This window comes from Schistocerca cancellata, chromosome 8 (assembly GCF_023864275.1).
Source record: "Schistocerca cancellata isolate TAMUIC-IGC-003103 chromosome 8, iqSchCanc2.1, whole genome shotgun sequence".
In the NCBI taxonomy this organism is placed as follows: domain Eukaryota; kingdom Metazoa; phylum Arthropoda; class Insecta; order Orthoptera; family Acrididae; genus Schistocerca; species Schistocerca cancellata.
Window position 1 is genome coordinate 53,285,920 of NC_064633.1, and position 23,915 is coordinate 53,309,834.

Below are 23,915 nucleotides of genomic sequence, written 5' to 3' on the forward strand. Positions count from 1 at the left end.
TTAATTGTTGGTAAGGCGGGTACCAGGTTGAGATTCATTGGGAGAGTCCTTAGAAAATGTAGTCCATCAACAAAGGAGGTGGCTTACAAAACACTCGTTCGACCTATACTTGAGTATTGCTCATCAGTGTGGGATCCGTACCAGATCGGGTTGACGGAGGAGATAGAGAAGATCCAAAGAAGAGCGGCGCGTTTCGTCACAGGGTTATTTGGTAAGCGTGACTGCGTTACGAAGATGTTTAGCAAACTCAAGTGGCAGACTCTGCAAGAGAGGCGCTCTGCATCGCGGTGTAGCTTGCTGTCCAGGTTCCGAGAGGATGCGTTTCTGGATGAGGTATCGAATATATTACTTCCCCCTACTTATACCTCCCGAGGAGATCACGGACGTAAAATCTGAGAGATTCGAGAGCGCACGGAGGCTTTCCGGCAGTCGTTCTTCCCGCGAACCATACGCGACTGGAACAGGAAAGGGTGGTAATGACAGTGGCACGTTAAGTGCCCTCCGCCACACACCGTCGGGTGGCTTGCGGATCGTAGATATAGATGTAGAGCTACAAGCTAAGCTGCAACTATTGTGGTGCACTGAATGTGGACATGACAACCAGCAAACTGTTTGTCCATATGAGTGGCCACTGAAAAACTATGAGCAAGAAACAGCTGGACCACTCAGTTGCTGAGCACGCTGCCCAGCACGGCATTCTTCATTTCAATGACTGCTTCACAGCCTGTGCCACCAGGATCATTGCACCTGTGGGAACTCTCCCTGCAAAATATCGTTCATAAGTCACTGACCTTCATTCACCTATCCCATTCCCTGCTCTTACTCCAGCACTACACTGCCTTCTATTCCACCAAAATATGCACAGTCTTTTTTGTTCATTCCTTTTCCTTTGCCCCCACTCCTCTGTCCACTGTCTGAACTCCCAATAGCACCTAGCTGCCATACCCCCCCCCCCCCCCACATTGTCCATGTATGCTCCCACAAACAGCAGTTCAGTGTCCCCCACCACTACCCTGCTATCCCTCCCCATCCCCACCCCAGGCTCTTCCTTACCCCTACCACCCTGATGCCACATGTAGTGGCTTTGGTAGCCAGAGACAGTGATCAATTGTGTCTGAGTAGCGTTTTCGTGAATGTGTATGTGTTATGTTGTCTAATTCAGAATGCCTTTTGGCCAAAGCTTACTTGTTTACCAGTGTTTTTCTTGTGCCTGTCTGCGACTCAGCACCTCCATTATACGGTGAGCAGCAATCTATCCTTTTGGTAATACTGTCATTATTCCATCCCTGATTTTCAGTTGCTTAATAGTTTCCATAATTGACCTCTCACATGTGATCAGAAGAGTACGGTACCACAGAAAGAAGACACTTCACTCTCAGTCAGCTAGCTGCTTTCGTTGTCATTAAGCTGTTTCCAAAGCTACAATTTTTTTAACTTAGCATCAATCGATGTGTTTCACAATTGTTGTCTATCGACGGCTGTCATAGAAAGTCGTTCTCAAAATAAATAGTTCCTTAAAAACAACCCACTAAGTCAAATCTGTCTACATTCCAGTCCGCGATAAGTGCAAACTATCCCAGTGTGACCTATCCTTTTTGTGGTGTCGTCCGAGGAGTAGATGCCAAGCGGGATTGGTATCTCGCAGTCAACCCCAACAGTCAACTGCAAGCCGCATTGGCGAATGAGCGTCGCCGGAGCGGCCACGCCCACAGAGTTTGCCTCGCTACGTTGCTGCATCCGCTCTTCTACTTAAGCTGGGCACAGGACAGCTCAGCTCATTCCGTGACAGTGGACTAGTATGGCAGCGGCTTCTTGTAGTAGGCCAGCACCGTAATTAATATCTTAGGCTGAACTGTAAGCGAAGTTAGTTTAAAACATACTCTGAGTGAGGGACTTGTATTTTTCTGTATCATGTTATACATTAATATTTACACACGATTGTAAATACTTAGAACATTCCTATGAAAATGAGTTGTACAAAGTTAAGCAATTCATCATATATATGTTGTAGTAAAGATAACTAATATTTTATGCATTATAGTTTGCACTCGGTCTCCTCCCAGCGCAAAATAAAGAACCCGCAGTTGTACTGGCGGGTGCATTTTCGTCAACACAAGACATTTATTGCGTAAAAGTTCTGCCATGGCGTTTCCAATTGTTTGTGTAGTATCTCGTATTACAGCAGCAACAAGATAAACGTAATGGCTCCCTGTAGGAGGGGGGATATCTTCCCCGTCCAGTCATTCTAACTTATGTTATCCACTCTTTCCCTAAATCGTCTCCTTCTCCAACTGAGCTTGTACTATGTATATGCCTCCTTTTTTCTGATCTTCCTACTATAAAACTGATCTGCCATACTCTTCTTTTTCTTTTGATTTGCACGCAGTGAGCTCCATTTTAATTACCTGAACATTTAAAAAAGAAACCAAAATTGTTTTGAATATGGGTTTTTGTATCATGACAATTTTAAGTGTAGCAGAATGATATAACAAATGTACGATTCACATACAAACGTTATATTTAAAGATTCCACGAAAAACGCATATTTGGCACCTTTTCAAATAAATTAGTTAACATGGTATTAACAAGGGGAACTACTAGACCGATAGAGTGATAAGGCGTAGTTTCAACGAAAAAAGGATTTTTAATTGATGGGTAGAACAAATACAGATCCACTTGTAATAGTATCAAAATTACTTCAACATATTGACAAGAGTTACGAAAACGTTGGTGTGCTATGTTATGAAATAACTGATAGGAAGACATAGATGGAAAATGGAAATGGCTCTGAGCACTATGGGACTCAACATCTTAGGTCATAAGTCCCCTAGAACTTAGAACTACTTAAACCTAACCAACCTAAGGACATCACACACACCCATGCCCGAGACAGGATTCGAACCTGCGACCGTAGCAGTCCCGCAGTTCCGGACTGCAGCGCCAGAACCGCTAGACCACCGCGGCCGGCGAAGACATAGATAACGTAAACTAAAATGCATACAGGGTGTTACAAAAAGGTACGGCCAAACTTTCAGGAAACATTCCTCACACACAAAGAAAGAAAATATGTTAGGTGGACATGTGTCCGGAAACGCTTACTTTCCATGTTAGAGCTCATTTTATTACTTCTCTTCAAATCACATTAATCATGCAATGGAAACACACAGCAACAGAACGTACCAGCGTGACTTCAAACACTTTGTTACAGGAAATGTTCAAAATGTCCTCCGTTAGCGAGGATTCATGCATCCACCCTCCGTCGCATGGAATCCCTGATGCGCTGATGCAGCCCTGGAGAATGGCGTATTGTATCACAGCCGTCCACAATACGAGCACGAAGAGTCTCCACATTTGGTACCGGGGTTGCATAGACAAGAGATTTCAAATGCCCCCATAAATGAAAGTCAAGAGGGTTGAGGTCAGGAGAGCGTGGAGGCCATGGAAATGGTCTGCCTCTTCCAATCCATCGGTCACCGAATCTGTTGTTGTGAAGCGTACGAACACTTCGACTGAAATGTGAAAGAGCTCCATCGTGCATGAACCACATGTTGTGTCGTACTTGTAAAGGCACACACTCTAGCAACACAGGTAGAGTATCCCGTATGAAAAGCATGATAACGTGCTCCATTGAGCGTAGGTGGAAGAACATGGGGCCCAAACAAAACATCTCCAACAATGCCCGCCCAAGCGTTCACAGAAAATCTGTGTTGATGACGTGATTGCAGAATTGCGTGCGGATTCTCGTCAGCCCACACATGTTGTTTGTGAAAATTTACAATTTGATCACGTTGGAATGAAGCCTCATCCGTAAAGAGAACATTTGCACTTAAATGAGGATTGACACATTGTTGGATGAACCATTCGCAGAAGTGTACCCGTGGAGGCAAATCAGCTGCTGATGATGCCTGCACACGCTGTACATGGTACGGAAACAACTGGTTCTCCCGTAGCACTCTCCATACAGTGACGTGGTCAACGTTACCTTGTACAGCAGCAACTTCTCTGACGCTGACATTGGGGTTATCGTCAACTTCACGAAGAATTGCCTCGTCCATTGCAGGTGTCCTCGTCGTTCTAGGTCTTCCCAAGTCGCGAGTCATAGGCTGGCATGTTCCGTGCTCCCTAAGACGCCGATCAATTGCTTCGAACGTCTTCCTGTCGGGACACCTTCGTTCTGGAAATCTGCCTCGATACAAACGTACCGCACCACGGCTATTGCCCCGTGCCAATCCATACATCAAATGGGCATCTGCCAACTCCGCATTTGTAAACATTGCACTGACTGCAAAACCACTTTCATGATGAACACTAACCTGTTGACGCTACGTACTGATGTGCTTGATGCTAGTACTGTAGAGCAATGAGTCGTATGTCAACACAAGCACCGAAGTCAACATTACCTTCCTTCAATTGGGCGAGCTGGCGGTGAATCGAGGAAGTACAGTACATACTGACGAAACTAAAATGTGCTCTAACATGGAAATTAAGCGTTTCCGGACACATGTCCACATAACATCTTTTCGTTACTTGTGTGTGAGGAATGTTTGGCCGTACCTTCATGTAACACCCTGTATAGAGTAAAGCACATAGTGTCACAGTTAGAATGGGTAATAACATAGTAAGTAGCATATTTTATTAAAATAATTTTAAATATAGAAAATGCTGTTATGTGCTTGAGAAAACGAAAGATAGTATGAAGCAAACGTGTGAATGTCACTGCCACAGATCCTTCTGAAAATAAGATTTCTTTTTATTTTCTCACAGTAATAAAATTTTGTATAGTATATATGGATTTTCTAGTAGAATACTCGGAAGCAGGTGTACTTAGCGTTAACTTTATACAGTATAATTACAATAGGCTATAAACTGGCAACTTCCCTCTCATCAATAAAATGATTTGTGTGAAGTGTCGCTAAGGGTGCTTCTAAAGTACAGTACAAATAACAATGTTCAGAATTCTTTCAACTTTATTTCTTTAAATGTAAGCGTAGGCTTCCGCGGCCGTTGTCTTCTTCAATAAAATTCTTCAGGGTATCAGACCGCATCGTCATAATTTAAAATGCGCCAACGTTTCGGCCAGCGTTGCAGCTAGCCTTCATCAGGGCCTTACGTTAAAGGCCCTGATGAAGGCTAGCTGCAACGCTGGCCGAAACGTTGGCGCATTTTAAATTATGACGATGCGGTCTGATACCCTGAAGAATTTTATTGAAGATTTATTTCTTTAGTTACAGCATGTGGAGTTTTCAAAAGCTAATCGAAAGATAACTATTGCCGAAAATGGAAAATTTAATACCGTAGAATATAGTAACTTCCGGAAGTCTATTCTAAACGTATATGTCTGGAGTGTAGCCTTATATGGAAGTAAAACGTGAAACTTTACTAAAAGAAGGGGTAGGTTTTTAGCACATATTATGAGAAGTGAGGGAATGGTTAAACTAATAAAGAAGGAACTGTTGGTGGTAGAAGCTATAGAGGTGTACCAAGGCTCGACCGTAGTTAACAAGATCCGTTGAATGCTGAGTGTACAAACAGACAAGCTCGGAGGTGTGTTTCGGACCGCAACGACAAGAGTTGTCTGAAGCCTCATCGCCTGTTGAAACGCGCGGAGTCTCACGCACCATCCGAATTCTTATCCTGTCCAGTGTTTCCGAGTACTGAATCAGAGATGTAACTCTCGAAGCAGTAACATCTTTGAAGTACCATCCCACGGTTGTTGAAAGGCATTTAAAATGGAACGACCCCATGACTCTTGTAGTGTGGTAACATGCGCTATACCGACGTAGCTGATGTTCTTTCTCTACGAAATGTGAAGTTCCATACCTGGATACAGCTCATCTATCTGAAATTGTTGCAGAACCAGCCAGACTCAAGAAATTGACAGACCAATTGTTTATATGACAGGCGTAAGACATTTGTACACGTAATTTGGAACTTTCAATGAGCCATCAAGCATGCGTTTAGACTGTATAGAAACACGGAGGCTCACCAAAGTTAACGAGTTCAGCAGTTTAAAGATACGGTCACCAACTATAATCCTCCCCCGATGAGGGCTTTATCTATTCAAGATCCACGAATCGGTGCATCGTTGGTGCATTGATACGGAGGTATTGACGTGCGGGGGATGCCAACGAGCAACGAAATGGACATCCTGATACGCCTGCCATAGTGAATCACGACACCTACTGTCCCAACATGTGCACCCTAATGTTTGTCTGCAGCGTCCCACAAGTGTCCTGTGAATCCGGCGAGACACTGCACCAATTCACCGCTCCCCCGTTGTGTCAGAATGATTTCGGGAGGCACACTTTCCGAATATGAGGAAGGCTGCGAGCCTTTTACTGTCCTCAACTCAACCCCCGCAACGTCATAGAATGTGCTGGGCGAGTGTTGGATTCTTCATTGATCCATACCCACGGCGACTCAAAAGAACGGGAAATTTTGGAATAGGGATTAATGGATGAGAAGAGTCACTTTACACGTATTTATTTATGTCAATGTAGAGTACAGAGTAAGCCATTATTGAATGTCACAAGCATTTTCATCTCTTGAATATCAGATCCAACAGATGAGGTCACCGTCGATGCACACATTGCTGCAGCCTGATAGGAACGCTAGACATGGCTTGACGTAACAATTCAATATGAATCCTGGAGATCTGTATTATTACTCTAAGTTTTGGTAGCAGTTGGAGTACAAGAAACAGCGCTCTTAAGATGGCCCCCACAAAGCAAAAACACACTTTCAGGTCAGTCGATCTTGGGGGCCCTGCAATATCACGGTGCCTTCAATTGGCATTGTTAGCAAACAATCGTCACACAGGCGCCATCAGTATCCGTCCCGTACGTGCTGTTTGCTCCGTCATGCTTACATCTTGAAATCAACTGCTGCCAGGCATGTGGGCAGTTCTTGGCCAACAAAACATTCCATCATGGCAACATACCGAACAGATGTTATAGTGGTTGGGCACTAATCATCTTCAAAAAATTAGGGGCCTGTAACGGCATTTATGACATGGCTAACCATGCAGTAACCTTGCTGCTGTGCAATGGACGCTCGTTTAGCTAACGTGGATTTTGCTGAGTCTTAGTGAAGTGGAATTAAGCTTCATTCAACGTCTACAGGCAGTTAAATTGTAGTAGTTGAGCACTTCTGATAACATGCGTTCACCATATTCCCTAAGATTTAAATATCTTTATGCTGAAGTTGCTGAACGAGCTGCAGCTTGCACGGATGGAAATTTAAATTCACTTTTAGCATTCGTTGAACCCTCGAACGATGGAACTGTATAGATGTCTAACAGAGCGCTGCGGGCTTCTTACGAAAGCAGTTCACAAAGGCTCGATATTCTCTCTCGTACGAGAAGTTCAAGGTCATCCTGGAGACTGCTTCTCGAATGCAGAACCAGTAGCTTTAAAACTGCGGATGCGGGTGTTGATTGCGTGCGTCGAGGGGACACGACCGTGCCGTTCAGTGTTGAAATGACGCAGAAATTGTCGGCGCGCTGACTGCACACGTCCATTGTCGTTTCTTTTTTTTGGGTCATCAGTCTACTGACTGGTTTGATGGGGCCCGCCACGGATTCCTTTCCTGTGCTAACCTCTTCATCTCAGAGTAGCACCTGCAACCGACGTCCTCAATTATTTGCTTGACGTATTCCAATCTCTGTCTTCCTCTACAGTTTTTGCCCTCTACAGCTCCCTCTAGCACCATGGAAGTCATACCCTCATGTCTTAGCAGATGTCCTATCATCCTGTCCCTTCTCCTTATCAGTGTTTTCCACATATTCATTTCCTCTCCGATTCTGCGTAGAACCTCCTCATTCCTTACCTTATCAGTCCACCTAATTTTCAACATTCGTCCCCAGCACCACATCTCAAATGCTTCGATTCTCTTCTGTTCTGGTTTTTCGACAGTCCATGTTTCACTACCATACAATGCTGTACTCCAGACGTACATCCTCAGAAATTTCTTCCTCAAATTAAGGCCGGTATTTGATATTAGTAGACTTCTCTTGGCCAGAAATGCCTTTTTTGCCATAGCGAGTCTGCTTTTGATGTCCTCCTTGCTCCGTCCGTCATTGGTTATTTTACTGCCTAGGTAGCAGAATTCCTTAACTTCATTGACTTCGTGACCATCAATCCTGATATTAAGTTTCTCGCTGTTCTCATTTCTACTACTTCTCATTACCTTCGTCTTTCTCCGATTTACTCTCAAACCATACTGTGTACTCATTAGACTTCATTCCGTTCAGCAGATCATTTAATTCTTCTACACTTTCACTCAGGATAGCAATGTCATCAGCGAATCGTATCATTGATATCCTTTCACCTTGTATTTTAATTCCACTCCTGAACCTTTCTTTTATTTCCATCACTGCTTCCTCGATGTACAGATTGAAGAGTAGGGGCGAAAGGCTACAGCCTTGTCTTACACCCTTCTTAATACGAGCACTTGGTTCTTGATCGTCCACTCTTATTATTCCCTGTTGGTTGTTGTACATATTGTATATGACCCGTCTCTCCCTATAGCTTACCCCTACTTTTTTCAGAATCTCGAACAGCTTGCACCATTTTTTATTGTCGAACGCTTTTTCCAAGTCGACAAATCCTATGAAAGTGTCTTGATTTTTCTTTAGCCTTGCTTCCATTAGTAGCCGTAACGTCAGAATTGCCTCTCTCGTCCCTTTACTTTTCCTAAAGCCAAACTGATCGTCACCTAGCGCATTCTCAATTTTTTTTCCATTCTTCTGTATATTATTCTTGTCAGCAGCTTCGATGCGTGAGCTGTTAAGCTGATTGTGCGATAATTCTCGCACTTGTCAGCTCTTGCCGTCTTCGGAATTGTGTGGATGATGCTTTTCCGAAAGTCAGATGGTATATCGCCAGACTCATATATTCTACACACCAACGTGAATAGTCGTTTTGTTGCCACTTCCCCCAATGATTTTAGAAATTCTGATGGAATGTTATCTATCCCTTCTGCCTTATTTGACCGTAAGTTCTCCAAAGCTCTTTTAAATTCCGATTCTAATACTGGATCCCCTATCTCTTCTAAATCGACTCCTGTTTCTTCTTCTATCACATCAGACAATTCTTCACCCTCATAGAGGCTTTCAATGTATTCTTTCCACCTATCTGCTCTCTCCTCTGCATTTAACAGTGGAATTCCCGTTGCAGTCTTAATGTTACCACTGTTGCTTTTAATGTCACCAAAGGTTGTTTTGACTTTCCTGTATGCTGAGTATGTCCTTCCGACAATCATATCTTTTTCAATGTCTTCACATTTTTCCTGCAGCCATTTCGTCTTAGCTTCCCTGCACTTCATATTTGTTTATTTCCTCAGCGACTTGTATTTCTGTATTCCTGATTTTCCCGGAACATGTTTGTACTTCCTCCTTCATCAATCAACTGAAGTATTTCTTCTGTTATCCATGGTTTCTTCGCAGCTACCTTCTTTGTACCTATGTTTTCCTTCCCAACTTCTGTGATGGTCCTTTTTAGAGATGTCCATTCCTCTTCAACTGTCGTTGTCATTGTCATGGTCGTAACAGGCTTTTACCGCAAACGCTCGCTGCAAACCGTCCCTTCGCTCCGCGCTTACTGTTCACTATACGGCGAGACGGCGCGAGCGGCTTTCCGTGCGTCATTCGGCATCGTTGCCACAAGGTGTTCGAAAATTTCGCTTTCTTTCGAGTCACCCTGTACACTTGCTGCGGGCTGCTGATGAGAGACCGTGGATCAGTGTCGCCTCCTAATGCTTCCATGGCGAAGGACAAGCCTCTTACGTGCAGCCGCCTTCGTAAGGTACAAAACTGTGCTACACGCTTCCAGGTAGGTATCAACAGATCGATTGTTTGTGGGTGTATTTCTCTGGTGAATATGAAATGATATTCCGCGAGATCAGGCGACGTTATCGTCCACTCACTGAAAATAATTTAAAAATAAGTACAATTATGAATAAATGGAATAAGATTAAATTTTAACATCCAATCGATGACGAGTTCATTAGATACAGAGCACAATCTGAGATTGAGGAAGAATGGAGTAAAAAATCGATCGTGTCCTTTCAAAGGAACCGTCCTGCTGTTTTCCTTCATATACACTCCTGGAAATTGAAATAAGAACACCGTGAATTCATTGTCCCAGGAAGGGGAAACTTTATTGACACATTCCTGGGGTCAGATACATCACAAGATCACACTGACAGAACCACAGGCACATAGACACAGGCAACAGAGCATGCACAATGTCGGTACTAGTACAGTGTATATCCACCTTTCGCAGCAATGCAGGCTGCTATTCTCCCATGGAGACGATCGTAGAGATGCTGGATGTAGTCCTGTGGAACGGCTTGCCATGCCATTTCCACCTGGCGCCTCAGTTGGACCAGCGTTCGTGCTGGACGTGCAGACCGCGTGAGACGACGCTTCATCCAGTCGCAAACATGCTCAATGGGGGACAGATCCGGAGATCTTGCTGGCCAGGGTAGTTGACTTACACCTTCTAGAGCACGTTGGGTGGCACGGGGTACATGCGGACGTGCATTGTCCTGTTGGAACAGCAAGTTCCCTTGCCGGTCTAGGAATGGTAGAACGATGGGTTCGATGACGGTTTGGATGTACCGTGCACTATTTAGTGTCCCCTCGACGATCACCAGTGGTGTACGGCCAGTGTAGGAGATCGCTCCCCACACCATGATGCCGCGTGTTGGCCCTGTGTGCCTCGGTCGTATGCAGTCCTGATTGTGGCGCTCACCTGCACGGCGCCAAACACGCATACGACTATCATTGGCACCAAGGCAGAAGCGACTCTCATCGCTGAAGACGACACGTCTCCATTCGTCCCTCCATTCACGCCTGTCGCGACACCACTGGAGGCGGGCTGCACGATGTTGGGGCGTGAGCGGAAGACGGCCTAACGGTGTGCGGGATCGTAGCCCAGCTTCATGGAGACGGTTGCGAATGGTCCTCGCCGATACCCCAGGAGCAACAGTGTCCCTAATTTGCTGGGAAGTGGCGGTGCGGTCCCCTACGGCACTGCGTAGGATCCTACGGTCTTGGCGTGCATCCGTGCGTCGCTGCGGTCCGGTCCCAGGTCGACGGGCACGTGCACCTTCCGCCGACCACTGGCGACAACATCGATGTACTGTGGAGACCTCACGCCCCACGTGTTGAGCAATTCGGCGGTACGTCCACCCGGCCTCCCGCATGCCCACTATACGCCCTCGCTCAAAGTCCGTCAACTGCACATACGGTTCACGTCCACGCTGTCGCGGCATGCTACCAGTGTTAAAGACTGCGATGGAGCTCCGTATGCCACGGCAAACTGGCTGACACTGACGGCGGCGGTGCACAAATGCTGCGCAGCTAGCGCCATTCGACGGCCAACACCGCGGTTCCTGGTGTGTCCGCTGTGCCGTGCGTGTGATCATTGCTTGTACAGCCCTCTCGCAGTGTCCGGAGCAAGTATGGTGGGTCTGACACACCGGTGTCAATGTGTTCTTTTTTCCATTTCCAGGAGTGTATGAAGGAAAATTACCGAAAAATCTAAATATGGATGACCCAACTGGGTTTGACCCACATCCGGGAGTGATACGGAATCCTATTCCAGTGTCTTTTACCTGCGACATCTTCCTTACTACATGATTGACCGTCTATGTATGGTTGAACCACAGACAACACGAGCCTTGTGCCTCCTTCCTGGTGGAATGACTGGAACTGATCGGCTGTCCTACCCCCTCCGTCTAATACGCGGTGCTCATGCACGGTTGTTTGCATCCTTCGGCGGGTTTAGTGACATCTCTGAACAGTCAAAGGGACTGTGTCTGTGAAACAATATCAACAGTCAATTATCTTCAGGAGTTCTGGGAGCTAGGGTGATGCAAACCGTTTTTTGATGTGTGTATGTACTACGAGGTGCATTCAAGTTCTAAGGCCTCCGATTTTTTTTCTCCAGACTGTAAAGAGATAGAAACATGCGCATTGTTTTAAAATGAGGCCGCGTTCATTGTCAATACGTCCCAGAGATGGCAGCTTCGTATCTCAGATGGAATTTTACCGCCAGCGGCGAGAATGAGAACTGTTTTAAATACTTAAAATTCCGACGTTTTCCTTACTTGAACAGCATGCAATCATTCGTTTTCTGAATTTGTGTGGTGTGAAACCGATTGAAATTCGTCGACAGTTGAAGGAGACATGTGGTGATGGAGTTATGGATGTGTCGAAAGTGCGTTCCTGGGTGCGACAGTTTAATGAAGGCAGAACATCGTGTGACAACAAACCGAAACAACCTCGGGCTCGCACAAGCCGGTCTGACGACATGATCGAGAAAGTGGAGAAAATTGTTTTGGGGGATCGCCGAATGACTGTTGAACAGATCGCCTCCAGAGTTGGTATTTCTGTGGGTTCTGTGCACACAATCCTGCATGACGACCTGAAAATGCGAAAAGTGTCATCCAGGTGGGTGCTACGAATGCTGACGGTCGACCACACGGCTGCCCGTGTGGCATGTTGCCAAGCAATGTTGATGCGCAACGACAGCATGAATGGAACTTTCTTTTCATCGGTTGTGACAATGGATAAGACGTGAATGCCATTTTTCAATCCAGAAACAAAGCGCCAGACAGCTCAATGGAAGCACACAGATTCACCGCCACCAAAAAATTTCGGGTAACCGCCAGCGCTGAAAAAATTGTGGTGTCCATGTTCTGGGACAGCGAGGGCGTAATCCTTACCCATTGCGTTCCAAAGGGCACTACGGTAACAGATGCATCCTACGAAAATGTTTTGAAGAACAAATTCCTTCCTACACTGCAACAAAAACGTCCGGGAAAGGCTGCGCGTGTGCTGTTTCAACGAGACTACGCACCCGCACATCGAGCTAACGTTACGCAGCAGTTTCTTCATGATAACAACTTTGACGTGATTCCTCATGCTCCCTACTCACCTGACCTGGCTCCTAGTGACTTTTGGCTTTTTCCAACAATGAAAGACACTCTCCGTGGCCGCGCACTCACCAGCCGTGCTGCTATTGCCTCAGCGATTTTCCAGTGGTCCTAAAGAAGCCTTCGCCGCTGCCATGGAATCATGGCGTCAGCGTTGTGAAAAATGTGTACGTCTGCAGGGCGATTACGTCGTTCATCGATTTCGGGTGAGTAGTTAATTAGAAAAAAAATCGGAGGCCTTAGAACTCGAATGCACCTCGTATATTCACGAGGTAAAGAGAGAACCAAAGACGTGACGTGTGACTGGCCGACGATACTGCAATACGCTTCACCAGCATGTCATTCCCACCCTACAGGAGAGAGATACGCAAGATGGGGCCCCGCCGCACACCGCACGTGAAGTTGATCTGCTTCTCCAAACACATCTGGAAACGATCAAATTATGAGCCGATTGTTTCCAAATGCTTGGCCAGCACGATCACCAGGTCTCACTCCCTGTGATTTCTGGTTGTAGGGCTACCTGGAGGACAGGGTTCACCAGGGGGACATTCATGCTTGTGCTGATCTGAAGCACAGCATATAAAGAGAGGTGGCCACCATACTATGGGTATGCTTGGTTCTGGTGTGAAGAATGGAACGCTGCGCTTTCAGACTCTTCTGGACACTGATGGCGACCATATTGAGCCTCTTTTGTAGCAGTGGTGGCACCGATATGCCGTGGTATGATGTACTGTACCAGCACATTAAAAGTGTTTCAATTCAACAGTTTCTGCGTTATTTGTCTTCTCCATGTCCTTGACATTAATGCTACCAAGTTTGGTTGTTGTGCAGTAATCAGTTTCCGTGGTATAACGTGTAAAATGGGGAAAGTTTGATTACAACCGCCCGGTATATTTTTCGTGATCCATAAAAGAAATTTTTTGCTACATGGAATCACATAACGTACGCAAGTACTACGGAAACAATATGTCATTAATATCAGTGCTGTAACTGTGCCATGTCGTGAAAGCTTCTCTCTGCTGTAGCAAATAATTTCACTGTAACTGAACATGCACCGTAAAGCAGCCTGACTCTTGGTATCGAAGGCTTGAAATTACAAAAAAATTGTATGGTTTTTAAAAACACGACCGGATTATTAAATATGAAGCATACCTCTATACATCTGCGGCTAGTCTTCTGAGTTTTGGACTGGATATTTCTGACTGGTGACTGAACACAGGCACAGAGCTCTTAAAGAAGGAAACTGTAGCTGTAGCTCGGTAAGGAGAAAAAGTTTTGGTTAATATCGTGTTAAACTTGTGGTCCTTAAATGGCGATTTTTGTGAACGGGACTTGGATGAGCCAGGCTTCAGTTCGTATAATGTAAACACATCTCGCTAGAAAATGTCAAGCTTCCAAAAGCGCCGCACTACCTCAGAAGGGACTTGCGGTTAGTAACAATAACGCACAGCTGACGAACCGGAGCTCCCCTGGAAGGTCATAAACATTACACAGTAAAAAACACAGGTTCTGTGAGATGCATCCGCATACTAACGTTATACAAGGATCATCTGTTTGATGATTTTTTTAATGTTGAAAAGGCATTATTCAAGAGCAAAGAAAGCTGCTAACAAATAATTTACTTGACAGGAGAACTATCGTCAAATAGCCAATGAAAGGTAGTGACACATTTTGAGCGACTTTTGCAGAATCGGATGGGAGATTATCGACGCAATCGTATCCACCAGTCACTCCTCCCCCCTTCCCTCCCCCACAAATCCTCCAAGTAAAAATCAGCTGGCTTTTCACGCATCTCAAAATTTATGATGTCTATCTCCTGAACCATGTGTCTACAATGATATAAGTTCCCAGGTACATTCAGTGCTAGATGCGGATTATGTCTGCAAAATGTGTTGCAAACAGAATTAGTGTTAAATACGTAATGAATTAAAACGTTAAGCCTATCGCTTAAGTTTTCCGCATAAACAGCGCAAAGTGATAAACTTTCTTCCCTTCGTTATTTTGTTGCGAGTGTCAGCGATTGAAAGTTTAGAAAGGTTCAAAAATGGCTCTGAGTACTATGGGACGCAACCGCTGAGGTCATCAGTCCCCTAGAACTTAGAACTACTTAAACCTAACTAACCTAAGGACATCACACACATCCATGCCCGAGGCAGGATTCGAACCTGGAACCAGAAAGGTTCAAATTATGTGGGAAGTTTGATGGAAATTACTAAGTGCTCTGATTCTCAAATACTGTAGTAATACAGTCTGAGAATCGCACGCAGATCATCACCACAAAAGTGTGCTGAAGCTTTCAGTCCATCTGGAACTGACGTCCGACAGCAAGTTAGAGTGAGGTGACACTCCCACGAACACAGTAAACTCTCCTTTTCGTTGTGGTGTGGAGCGCACAGACTCTGAGGTTCATCTGGATCCATTTCTTGTCATGCCTAAAACACAGGGTGTCATAATTTTCACTGCGGTAGGGTCCGCCGCTGCGATGAATTTTCTGAATGCTTTGTTGAAGCCTTCACCTGTCATTTTCTTAATTTCCTGTACGATTGTACTATTTCGGCCTTAGGCCATTTTCGAGCACTCAATGAAAATAGGCACAGTAGGCTAATTTACTGTTATTTTTATCACCAAAATTTTGCAATAACCCTGAACCTAAACGTTTCAGCAGATCATCTCATCAATGCACACACCCTGATATTTGAATATTCTGCCTTAGCAACAGACTTCTGCTCATAGTCTATAATTATCAATGGCGTTATGCAATTCACTGTACAGAATTGTATAAACTGTGTTTTCTGAAAATTTAGGGAGGGTACTTTAGCAGAGAACCATATAATCATTTTCTGGTAGACGTTATTTACAATTTTCTCAGCTGATTCTTGTTTGTTGCGTGTGATTACTATACTTGTATCATCATCAAAAAGAAATAGCTTTGCATCTACATGACTACAGAGAGGCAAGTCATTAATATATATTAAGAACAATAAAAGACCCAAGACGGAACCCTGTGGGACACCATTCTTAACCAAGTTAGAGGACTCTGCTGATTTTCGGAGGCTATCTGTACTGTTAATTTCAACCTTCTACTTCCTTCCAATTAAATATAAATTAAATCATTTGCGCACTGTCCCATTCATGCCACAAAATGTAATCTTATCTAGAAGGACTTCATGATTCACACAGTCAAAAGCCTTTGAGAGTGCACAAAATATCCCAATGGGTGATGGTCGGTTATTCAATGCATTTAATATTTCGTCAGTGAAAGAATATGTAGCACTTTGTGTTGAAAAGCCTTTCTGAAAACCAAACTGACATTTTGTTAGTACTTCATTTTTGCAAATACGTGATGCTTCTCTTGAATACGTTACTTTTTCAAGAATTTTGGATAAAGCTGTCAGAAGTGAGATTGGGCGGTAGTTGTTAGCATCAGACCTGTCCCCTTTTATATGCAATAGTTTAACGATAGTGTATTTCAGTCTATCTGCAAAAAATGCCCTGTTTCAGTCAGCTACTACATATGTGGCTGAGAATCCTACTAATCTGTTGGGAAGAAGCTTTTAATTCTTTGATGGAAATGCCATGAATTCCACGTGAGCTTTTACTTTTGAGTCAATTTATTATTTTCTTAATTTCAGTAGGAGAGGTGGATTGAATTTCAGTTTCATCAAATTGTATTTTCCGATGAATAGCTGGATCCCACTTCCTCTGCAGCACTTAAAAGTTATTATTAAAAATGTTTTATACTTCCTACTACTTTTTAACAAACTGTTCATTGAGTTTGATAGAAATAAACTGCGGTTATTGACAGTGTGTCGGCCAGGATAGACATAGTCCTGTTGACCTTGTATTCAGTAACGCTCGCCTTGACAGGCACTGCTTCGTTGTATCTGTCCACAAGCACAACCAACTTGTTGCTGTACAACTTAAGTATGGCAGCGCATAAAATATGTATGAGTGTGTCAGAAATTTCTTTGCATTGTCTCAGCTTCTCCGTCCACCTCGGAGCACCTACACCTAATACTACATGAGCAAACTGTTCTTCCCGGACGACCCATACAGATCACAAGTGGTGTAAACTCAAGTCCATTACGGTAATTAGTTTGTGTAAATGCAGCTTGTTGTACTTAAGTACACTATTTATAATAATGTTGTTGTTGTTGTTGTGGTCTTCAGTCCAGAGACTGGTATGATGCAGCTCTCCATGCTACTCTATCCTGTGCAAGCTTCTTCATCTCCCAGTACCTACTGCAACCTACATCCTTCTGAATCTGCTTAATGTATTCATCTCTTGGTCTCCCCCTACGATTTTTACCCTCCACGCTGCCTTCCAATACTAAATTGGTGATCCCTTGATGCCTCAGAACATGTCCTACCAACCGATCCCTTCTTCTGGTCAAGTTGTGCCACAAACTTCTCTTCTCCCCAATCCTATTCAATACTTCCTCATTAGTTATGTGGTCTACCCATCTAATTTTCAGCATTCTTCTGTAGCACCACATTTCAAAAGCTTCTATTCTCTTCTTGTCCAAACTATTTACCGTCCATGTTTCACTTCCATACATGGCTACACTCCATGCAAATACTTTCAGTAATGACTTCCTGACACTTAAATCTATACTCGATGCTAACAAATTTCTGTTCTTCAGAAACGCTTTCCTTGCCATTGCCAGTCTACATTTTATATCCTCTCTACTTCGACCATCATCAGTTATTTTGCTCCCCAAATAGCAAAACTCCTTTACTACTGTAAAGTGCCTCATTTCCTAATCTAATACCCTCAACATCACACGACTTAATTCGACTACATTCCATTATCCTCGTTTTGCTTTTGTTGATGTTCATCTTATATCCTCCCTTCAAGACACCATCCATTCCGTTCAACTGCTCTTCCAAGTCCTTTGCTGTCTCTGACAGAATTACAATGTCATCGGCGAACCCCAACGTTTATAATAATGAACGTAAGCAATTAAATATGGAAAGAATAATGAATATAATACCCACATAAATTATTTGCGCCAAATTCACCTTACCATGGCGCAGACGAGTAACGAAATTCTGCATGACCCGCTGAAGTGTCAGAGCATGGATGCTGTCGCAATGGTTTTGGGGTTATTGCCGTGCCCACAAAAACGAGTCGCAGTGCCCTCTGAGTACCCCAGAACCAGAACGCGGTCCCCAAAGTGCCCCACCAGGACATCGAACACTGCTTCGATGGGGTCGAGGTCCGTCTTGTATAAACCACATCTTGTCGGAATCGGCGTCACTTTCGATACTGGGGGTGGAACCATCTTGCAAAACCTTCACGTACCGTTCGGTAGTCACAGTGTCATCAAGGAATATCGCACCGATTATTCCGTGACTGGGCATTGTACACTACAGACCCGTTGAGGGTGAAAAGACTCGCGGAATTGGGATTCTCAGTCCAGCAAATGCGCCAATTTTGCTTACTGACTAACCCACCCAGATAAACGTAGGCTTCGTCGCTAAACCAAATCATGCAATCGCATACTAATTCCCCTTATGCCCATCGGCCAACCATGCTGTTTGAACTTCCTACTGCAAATCGTTCAGAAGTTATGGCGATTTTACTTGAAAGAGTTCAATAGTTGTCACTTTCTACAGGGTTGTTACAAATGATTGAAGCGACTTCACGGCTCTACAATAACTTTATTATTTCAGATATTTTCACAATGCTTTGCACACACATACAAAAACTCAAAAAGTTTTTTTAGGCATTCACAAAAGTTCGATATGTGCCTCTTTAGTGATTCGGCAGACATCAAGGCGATAATCAAGTTCCTCCCACACTCGGCGCAGCATATCCCCATCAATGAGTTCCAAAGCATCGTTGATGCGAGCTAGCAGTTCTGGCACGTTTCTTGGTAGAGGAGGTTTAAACACTGAATCTTTCACATAACCCCACAGAAAGAAATCGCATGAGGTTAAGTCGGAGAGCGTGGAGGCCCTGACATGAATTGCTGATCATGATCTCCACCACGACCGATCCATCGGTTTTCCAATCTCCTGTTTAAGAAATGCCGAACATCATGATGGAAGTGCGGTGGAGCACCATCCTGTTGAAAGATGAAGTCGGCGCTGTCGGTCTCCAGTTCTGGCATAAGCCAATTTTACGCGGGCTACGCGTGAAACTTGCCCGCACGCGTTCAACCGTTTCTTCGCTCACTGCAGGCCGACCCGTTGATTTCCCCTTACAGAGGCATCCAGAAGCTTTAAACTCCGCATACCATCGCCGAATGGAGTTAGCAGTTGGTGTATCTTTGTTGAACTTCGTCCTGAAGTGCCGTTGCACTGTTATGACTGACTGATGTGAGTGCATTTCAAGCACGACATACGCTTTCTCGGCTCCTGTCGCCATTTTGTCTCACTGCGCTCTCGAGCGCTCTGGCGGCAGAAACCTGAAGTGCGGCTTCAGCCGAACAAAACTTTATGAGTTTTTCTACGTATCTGTAGTGTGTCGTGACCATATGTCAATGAATGGAGCTACAGTGAATTTATGAAAACGCTTCAATCATTTGTAATAGCCCTGTATATTCCCAACGTGGATTAAAAAAAAGTTCACCATCAGAAGTTTTATCTTCGTGATTCAATATCTGAACTCAGACTGCTGTGTACCACCTCCTGTCATGGGCGCAGTAGCGTTATTACAGGTGCAGAGTGACAGGAACACTCACCTCGCCTCCCGGATGGCCTCTATCCACGTCTTGCAGTCGGACTCGTTGGCCGCCCGCAGCTCGTACTGACGCTGGTTCTCGCGGCGGTACGAGATGGCGAAGCAGTGTTGCTGCAACAAGGAGATCGCTGCTGCTCTCACCGAGGTACCAGCACAGGTCAGGAGGGAGTGGGGGCATAAAGAGCTCACTATTGCAAGTGAAAAATGCTACAACCACACATTTTTTGGGGTTTGAAACATTAATAAAATATTTCTGTATAAGAAACTATATAATGCTATTCATAAATACATTAAGAAATTAGAAACTTGATAGGAAAGAAACAACGCAAGATAAATTGGCCAAGCTTTTGTACCAGGGCTGCCTTTCAAGTATTTCCAAAAAGAGTAAAATAAAAATCAAGTTTTCTTACAAATCTTTTGATTGTTACACAAAATATTTGCCATTAATATTTGTACACTTTTTGCATTAACTCCAGTCAACTCTGGAAAAACAAAAAACAAAAAAATGCTAATGTATTGGAACAGTCAATGTAAGAGTTGCATCTTCCACCAAAAGTAAATTAGGTAATAGACTGCCACACAGTACAAATACCAGTGAAGGTAATTGATGTGTATACAAGGTAAAATACAATTAATGCCCCGTACAATATGTTGGTCTGTCCAGACACACCTTCTGAACTAGATTCAAAGCACACATTATCGCATATAGATACAACACATCCAATAAAAGTGCCATAGCTACACACATTCAAGAGATAGAATTTCCTTTGATAACATTAAGACAATCTAATGGTTCTTCTCAAAGTGAAGAAAGGCCTCAAGCTCAGTCTTCATGATGAACTCGAAATTTTCATTCAGTATTGGAAACATGGATAGGAGACACTTAATGAAAAATTGAGACAGCGGGAATGATCCTTTTGAAGAGCTTCGCTGCACTAATACTCTTTTCAATTTCTGCATCCCGAGTGACTTTAATAAAAGATCACGGAAGAGTCTCATGGAGGAGAACCGCTCCAATTCCATAAGATGATGCATCCACAGCTAATATGACACGTTTAGCAGGGTCAAAGTAAATCAGACTTCTATGAATTAACAATGACGCTTTCAGTTGCTTAAATGCGTTCTAGCATTTATTGGACAACACAAAAGACAAATTTTTCTGGGCCAGCTGATTAAGTGAAGCAGCAATTTTACGCAGGATAGGTAATACATTTTATATAATAGCTGCTCTTTCCCATGACTGACTGGAACTCCTTCATATTACGGCACTCTGGCAGATCTCGAATCGCACGTAAGTGTGATGTAGTTGCATGTTGTAAGAGGTCCGAGCAGATGTAATTTCGATGTATTGCTCATGCGCTGCCTGCGATATGCAATGTCTCTGACCAGAGAGCAGTGTTGACTGCAGTAGGAACTGTGTAGCTGTAGCAGTAAGTTGTTGCTAGTCTGGAGTCTGCTCTGGTCTGGTCTGGTCTGGTGTATCGTGTTGGCTGGCCCGGTCGCGGTGCAGCGATGCCGAAGCCTGAGTATTATTGTACAAGGTAAACAGCAGCCTCGTGCATATGTAGTAATGTTATCTCAAGTCACGTATAAATGTTTTAAAACTCTCGTAATAATAATCTTCCTCGTAAAAAGTAACTTTTAACAACCATTCATTTCAATTTAAAGAATTTACTAATTTCTCCCATCCATGATCATCCCGATTATTGCAATAGAAAAATCAGTTGCTGTATTTCATAAATGACAGATAGGTCGGCCAGCATTGCACAGAGCTGTGCCGGAAAAATTTATTGTAAGAGCAGATATATCCGGCGACTTCATTGAGGTAAGAATTTTTCCTTTTTTTATTCAGAATGATCTTTCAGGGCCATGACGCAGCACTGCTGTCGTCCAAAATTTACCAGGTTAAATTCACAGTGAATTAATGAAAAGTCATAAGTGAGCGACAATTTAATTGAGAGGTTAGTTACATTGTTTTATTACCAGGTTACTGAATTTATTTTTTTATTGGGACGTTACACTGAATGTGAACGACATAATTATAATTTTTACTGTTGAGAGGTTTAGGAATTTTTCTGTTGTGAGGTTACGCTAAATGTGAAAGAATTTTGAGCTTAGATGAAATCAGAAAGAACTTTGTGTGGAGGTTAAATGTGAATGGATTTCTGTAGGGAGGTTATAAATGGGAACGAATTTTGTGGGGAGGTTATACTGTGAAAGAATTTTGTTTTGAGGTTACACTCAATTAGAATCTTATTCATATTATTTATTTTTTTTTTATTTTGTGGGGAGGTTGCAATACATACCCTGTGCATTTACACATAACCTAAATAATTCATTTCTACTACAAGAAGAAGGAGCACTTTTCCTCGTTGCACTTTAATCCAGCTGCAGACATAACCTGAAACAAACAGCCTAAATTTCCTAAATGCTCAGCACTCGTACGACGCTTGACGACAGTATCGTCCGATGGTAACGGTATATATACATCTTACGAATCTATATTTGAGAAGTATCTGCCCTATTCCAGTCTGTCCATCAGTTCCTCCGATCGTGGAAGAGGAAAGGAATCCACTACAGTTTGTGGGTCTACTGTTGCCTTAAAGTCGCCACACAAACGTAAACTACCTGAAGGCTTCTTCAGAATAACCAAGGGTGATGCCCATTCGCTTGCAGGAACAGGTTTGACAACCCCACTGTCTTGCCATTTTTGCAATTCCTCAGCAGCTTGCTCCCATATTGCATGGGAGACAGGTCACGCACGAAAATATCTCGGACGGTGCATTGTCCTTCACAGTGATGTCTGCGTCAAAGATAATTCCAAAGCACTATACAAAAATAGTAAGATTTAGATTACGTGGATTTCTGAAGGTCTTTACATTGCTCTAATGTTTAGTTTGTTTGTGTCGCTGCATTCAGCTAGTAAAAATGTAACATGATGTCAGTCGATATAAAAGTTTTCTGTGTATGGTATCGAGTCATGTTGTATAAAACTACTGCTGGAGAAAACCAACGTTTCGGCCACCGTTGCAGCGGCCTTCTTCTGGGTCTGTAACCGTGGCCGAAGCGTTGGTTTTCTCCAGCAGTAGTTTTATACAACATGACTCGATACCATATCCAGAAAATTTTTATGTCAACTGACTGTGGCTGGGGAAGCCTTCGCAATTACATAATGTCATTGTTCCACGTCAAGATGAGAGTGCAAACTCCCGAAACGCGGCGTTGGATGAAAGAAGAGAGTGACGCAGACAATTGTTTTATTTAAGGGGAACCGGAGGTGGTCAAATCCAAAAAATTACGATTTATTTTTTCGTATCGAAAATTAATTGGAACATTCCTCTTTAATGTAAACTTTGAATTATTGTGGAGTTATTACCATTTTCCCCCACGCCTGCAGAGGAAATGGGCAGCCGCTGAATGCATCTAACACCCTCTCGTGACTTCCTGGCGAACTGCTTGGGATTTTCTCGGCCTTTTACGCATACAGCGCCTTATGTTACGCATACAGCGAGTGTGCAAGGGTTGGCTACATTGTTTTCTGTGACAAATGAAGCGCTAAGAGCGCGGAACATCGTCTCTTTGCTGTTTACCGTTTCGGCTCCGAAGGCTCAAACAAACTTTGGGTTCAAGTAAGCTCAGTGATGGAAAGACAATAGGAGGGAGAGGCAGGCTTACTGGCGAGGTAATTGAACGTCTACAGAGATACTATAGGTATGCTATAAGGCAAAATACTAGTAATGTTAGTGACATGCGAAAAGCAGTGTGGGCATTGTTCCTTCATACTGCCTCTTCCAATGAATACCCTCAACACAGCCTGTGCCCAAAAGATTCCTGGTGCAAATATAATGCAAAAAAGGACTATGATCACAAACATGGTTTGCCAGCAGCAGTGATAAATGCAATAAAACCAATTTTTCATGACTTAGCACAGCCAGAATTGTTACACAAATGTCTATACTAAAGACACAGAATCCTAATGAGAGGAGAGCGCAAACAATTTGATTTGGAAAGTGATTCCTAAAAGGGTGTTTGTAAGCATAAAAACACTACACTTTGGCATTTATGATGCAATAGCAACCTACAACCAAGGGGACAGTGTGAAGTGTGAACTTCTGAAGGCATTAGGATTTACAGCTGGGGTGAACACTGTACGAGCACTAAGAAATATTGACAGAGAAAGGATAAGAGGAGCAGAAAGAAGAGAAAGGTATATGAAGTATGATGGAACAACAGGCCAGAAAAGAAGACAGAAGAGGAAGCTTTTGGAGGATGAAGAAGAAGACCC

General features: G+C 43.7%; 1 protein-coding gene across 1 annotated transcript in view; it reads right to left on the minus strand.

Annotated features, from left to right (window-relative positions):
• LOC126095334 (ras-specific guanine nucleotide-releasing factor 2-like) overlaps positions 1–23,915 on the minus strand; it is a 1,914,760-nt gene that overhangs the window by 1,075,500 nt on the left and 815,345 nt on the right. Inside the window, exon 3 of the mRNA XM_049910139.1 lies at positions 19,632–19,741. Coding sequence (XP_049766096.1) covers positions 19,632–19,741 — 110 coding nt within the window. The remainder of the gene's footprint in view (positions 1–19,631; positions 19,742–23,915) is intronic.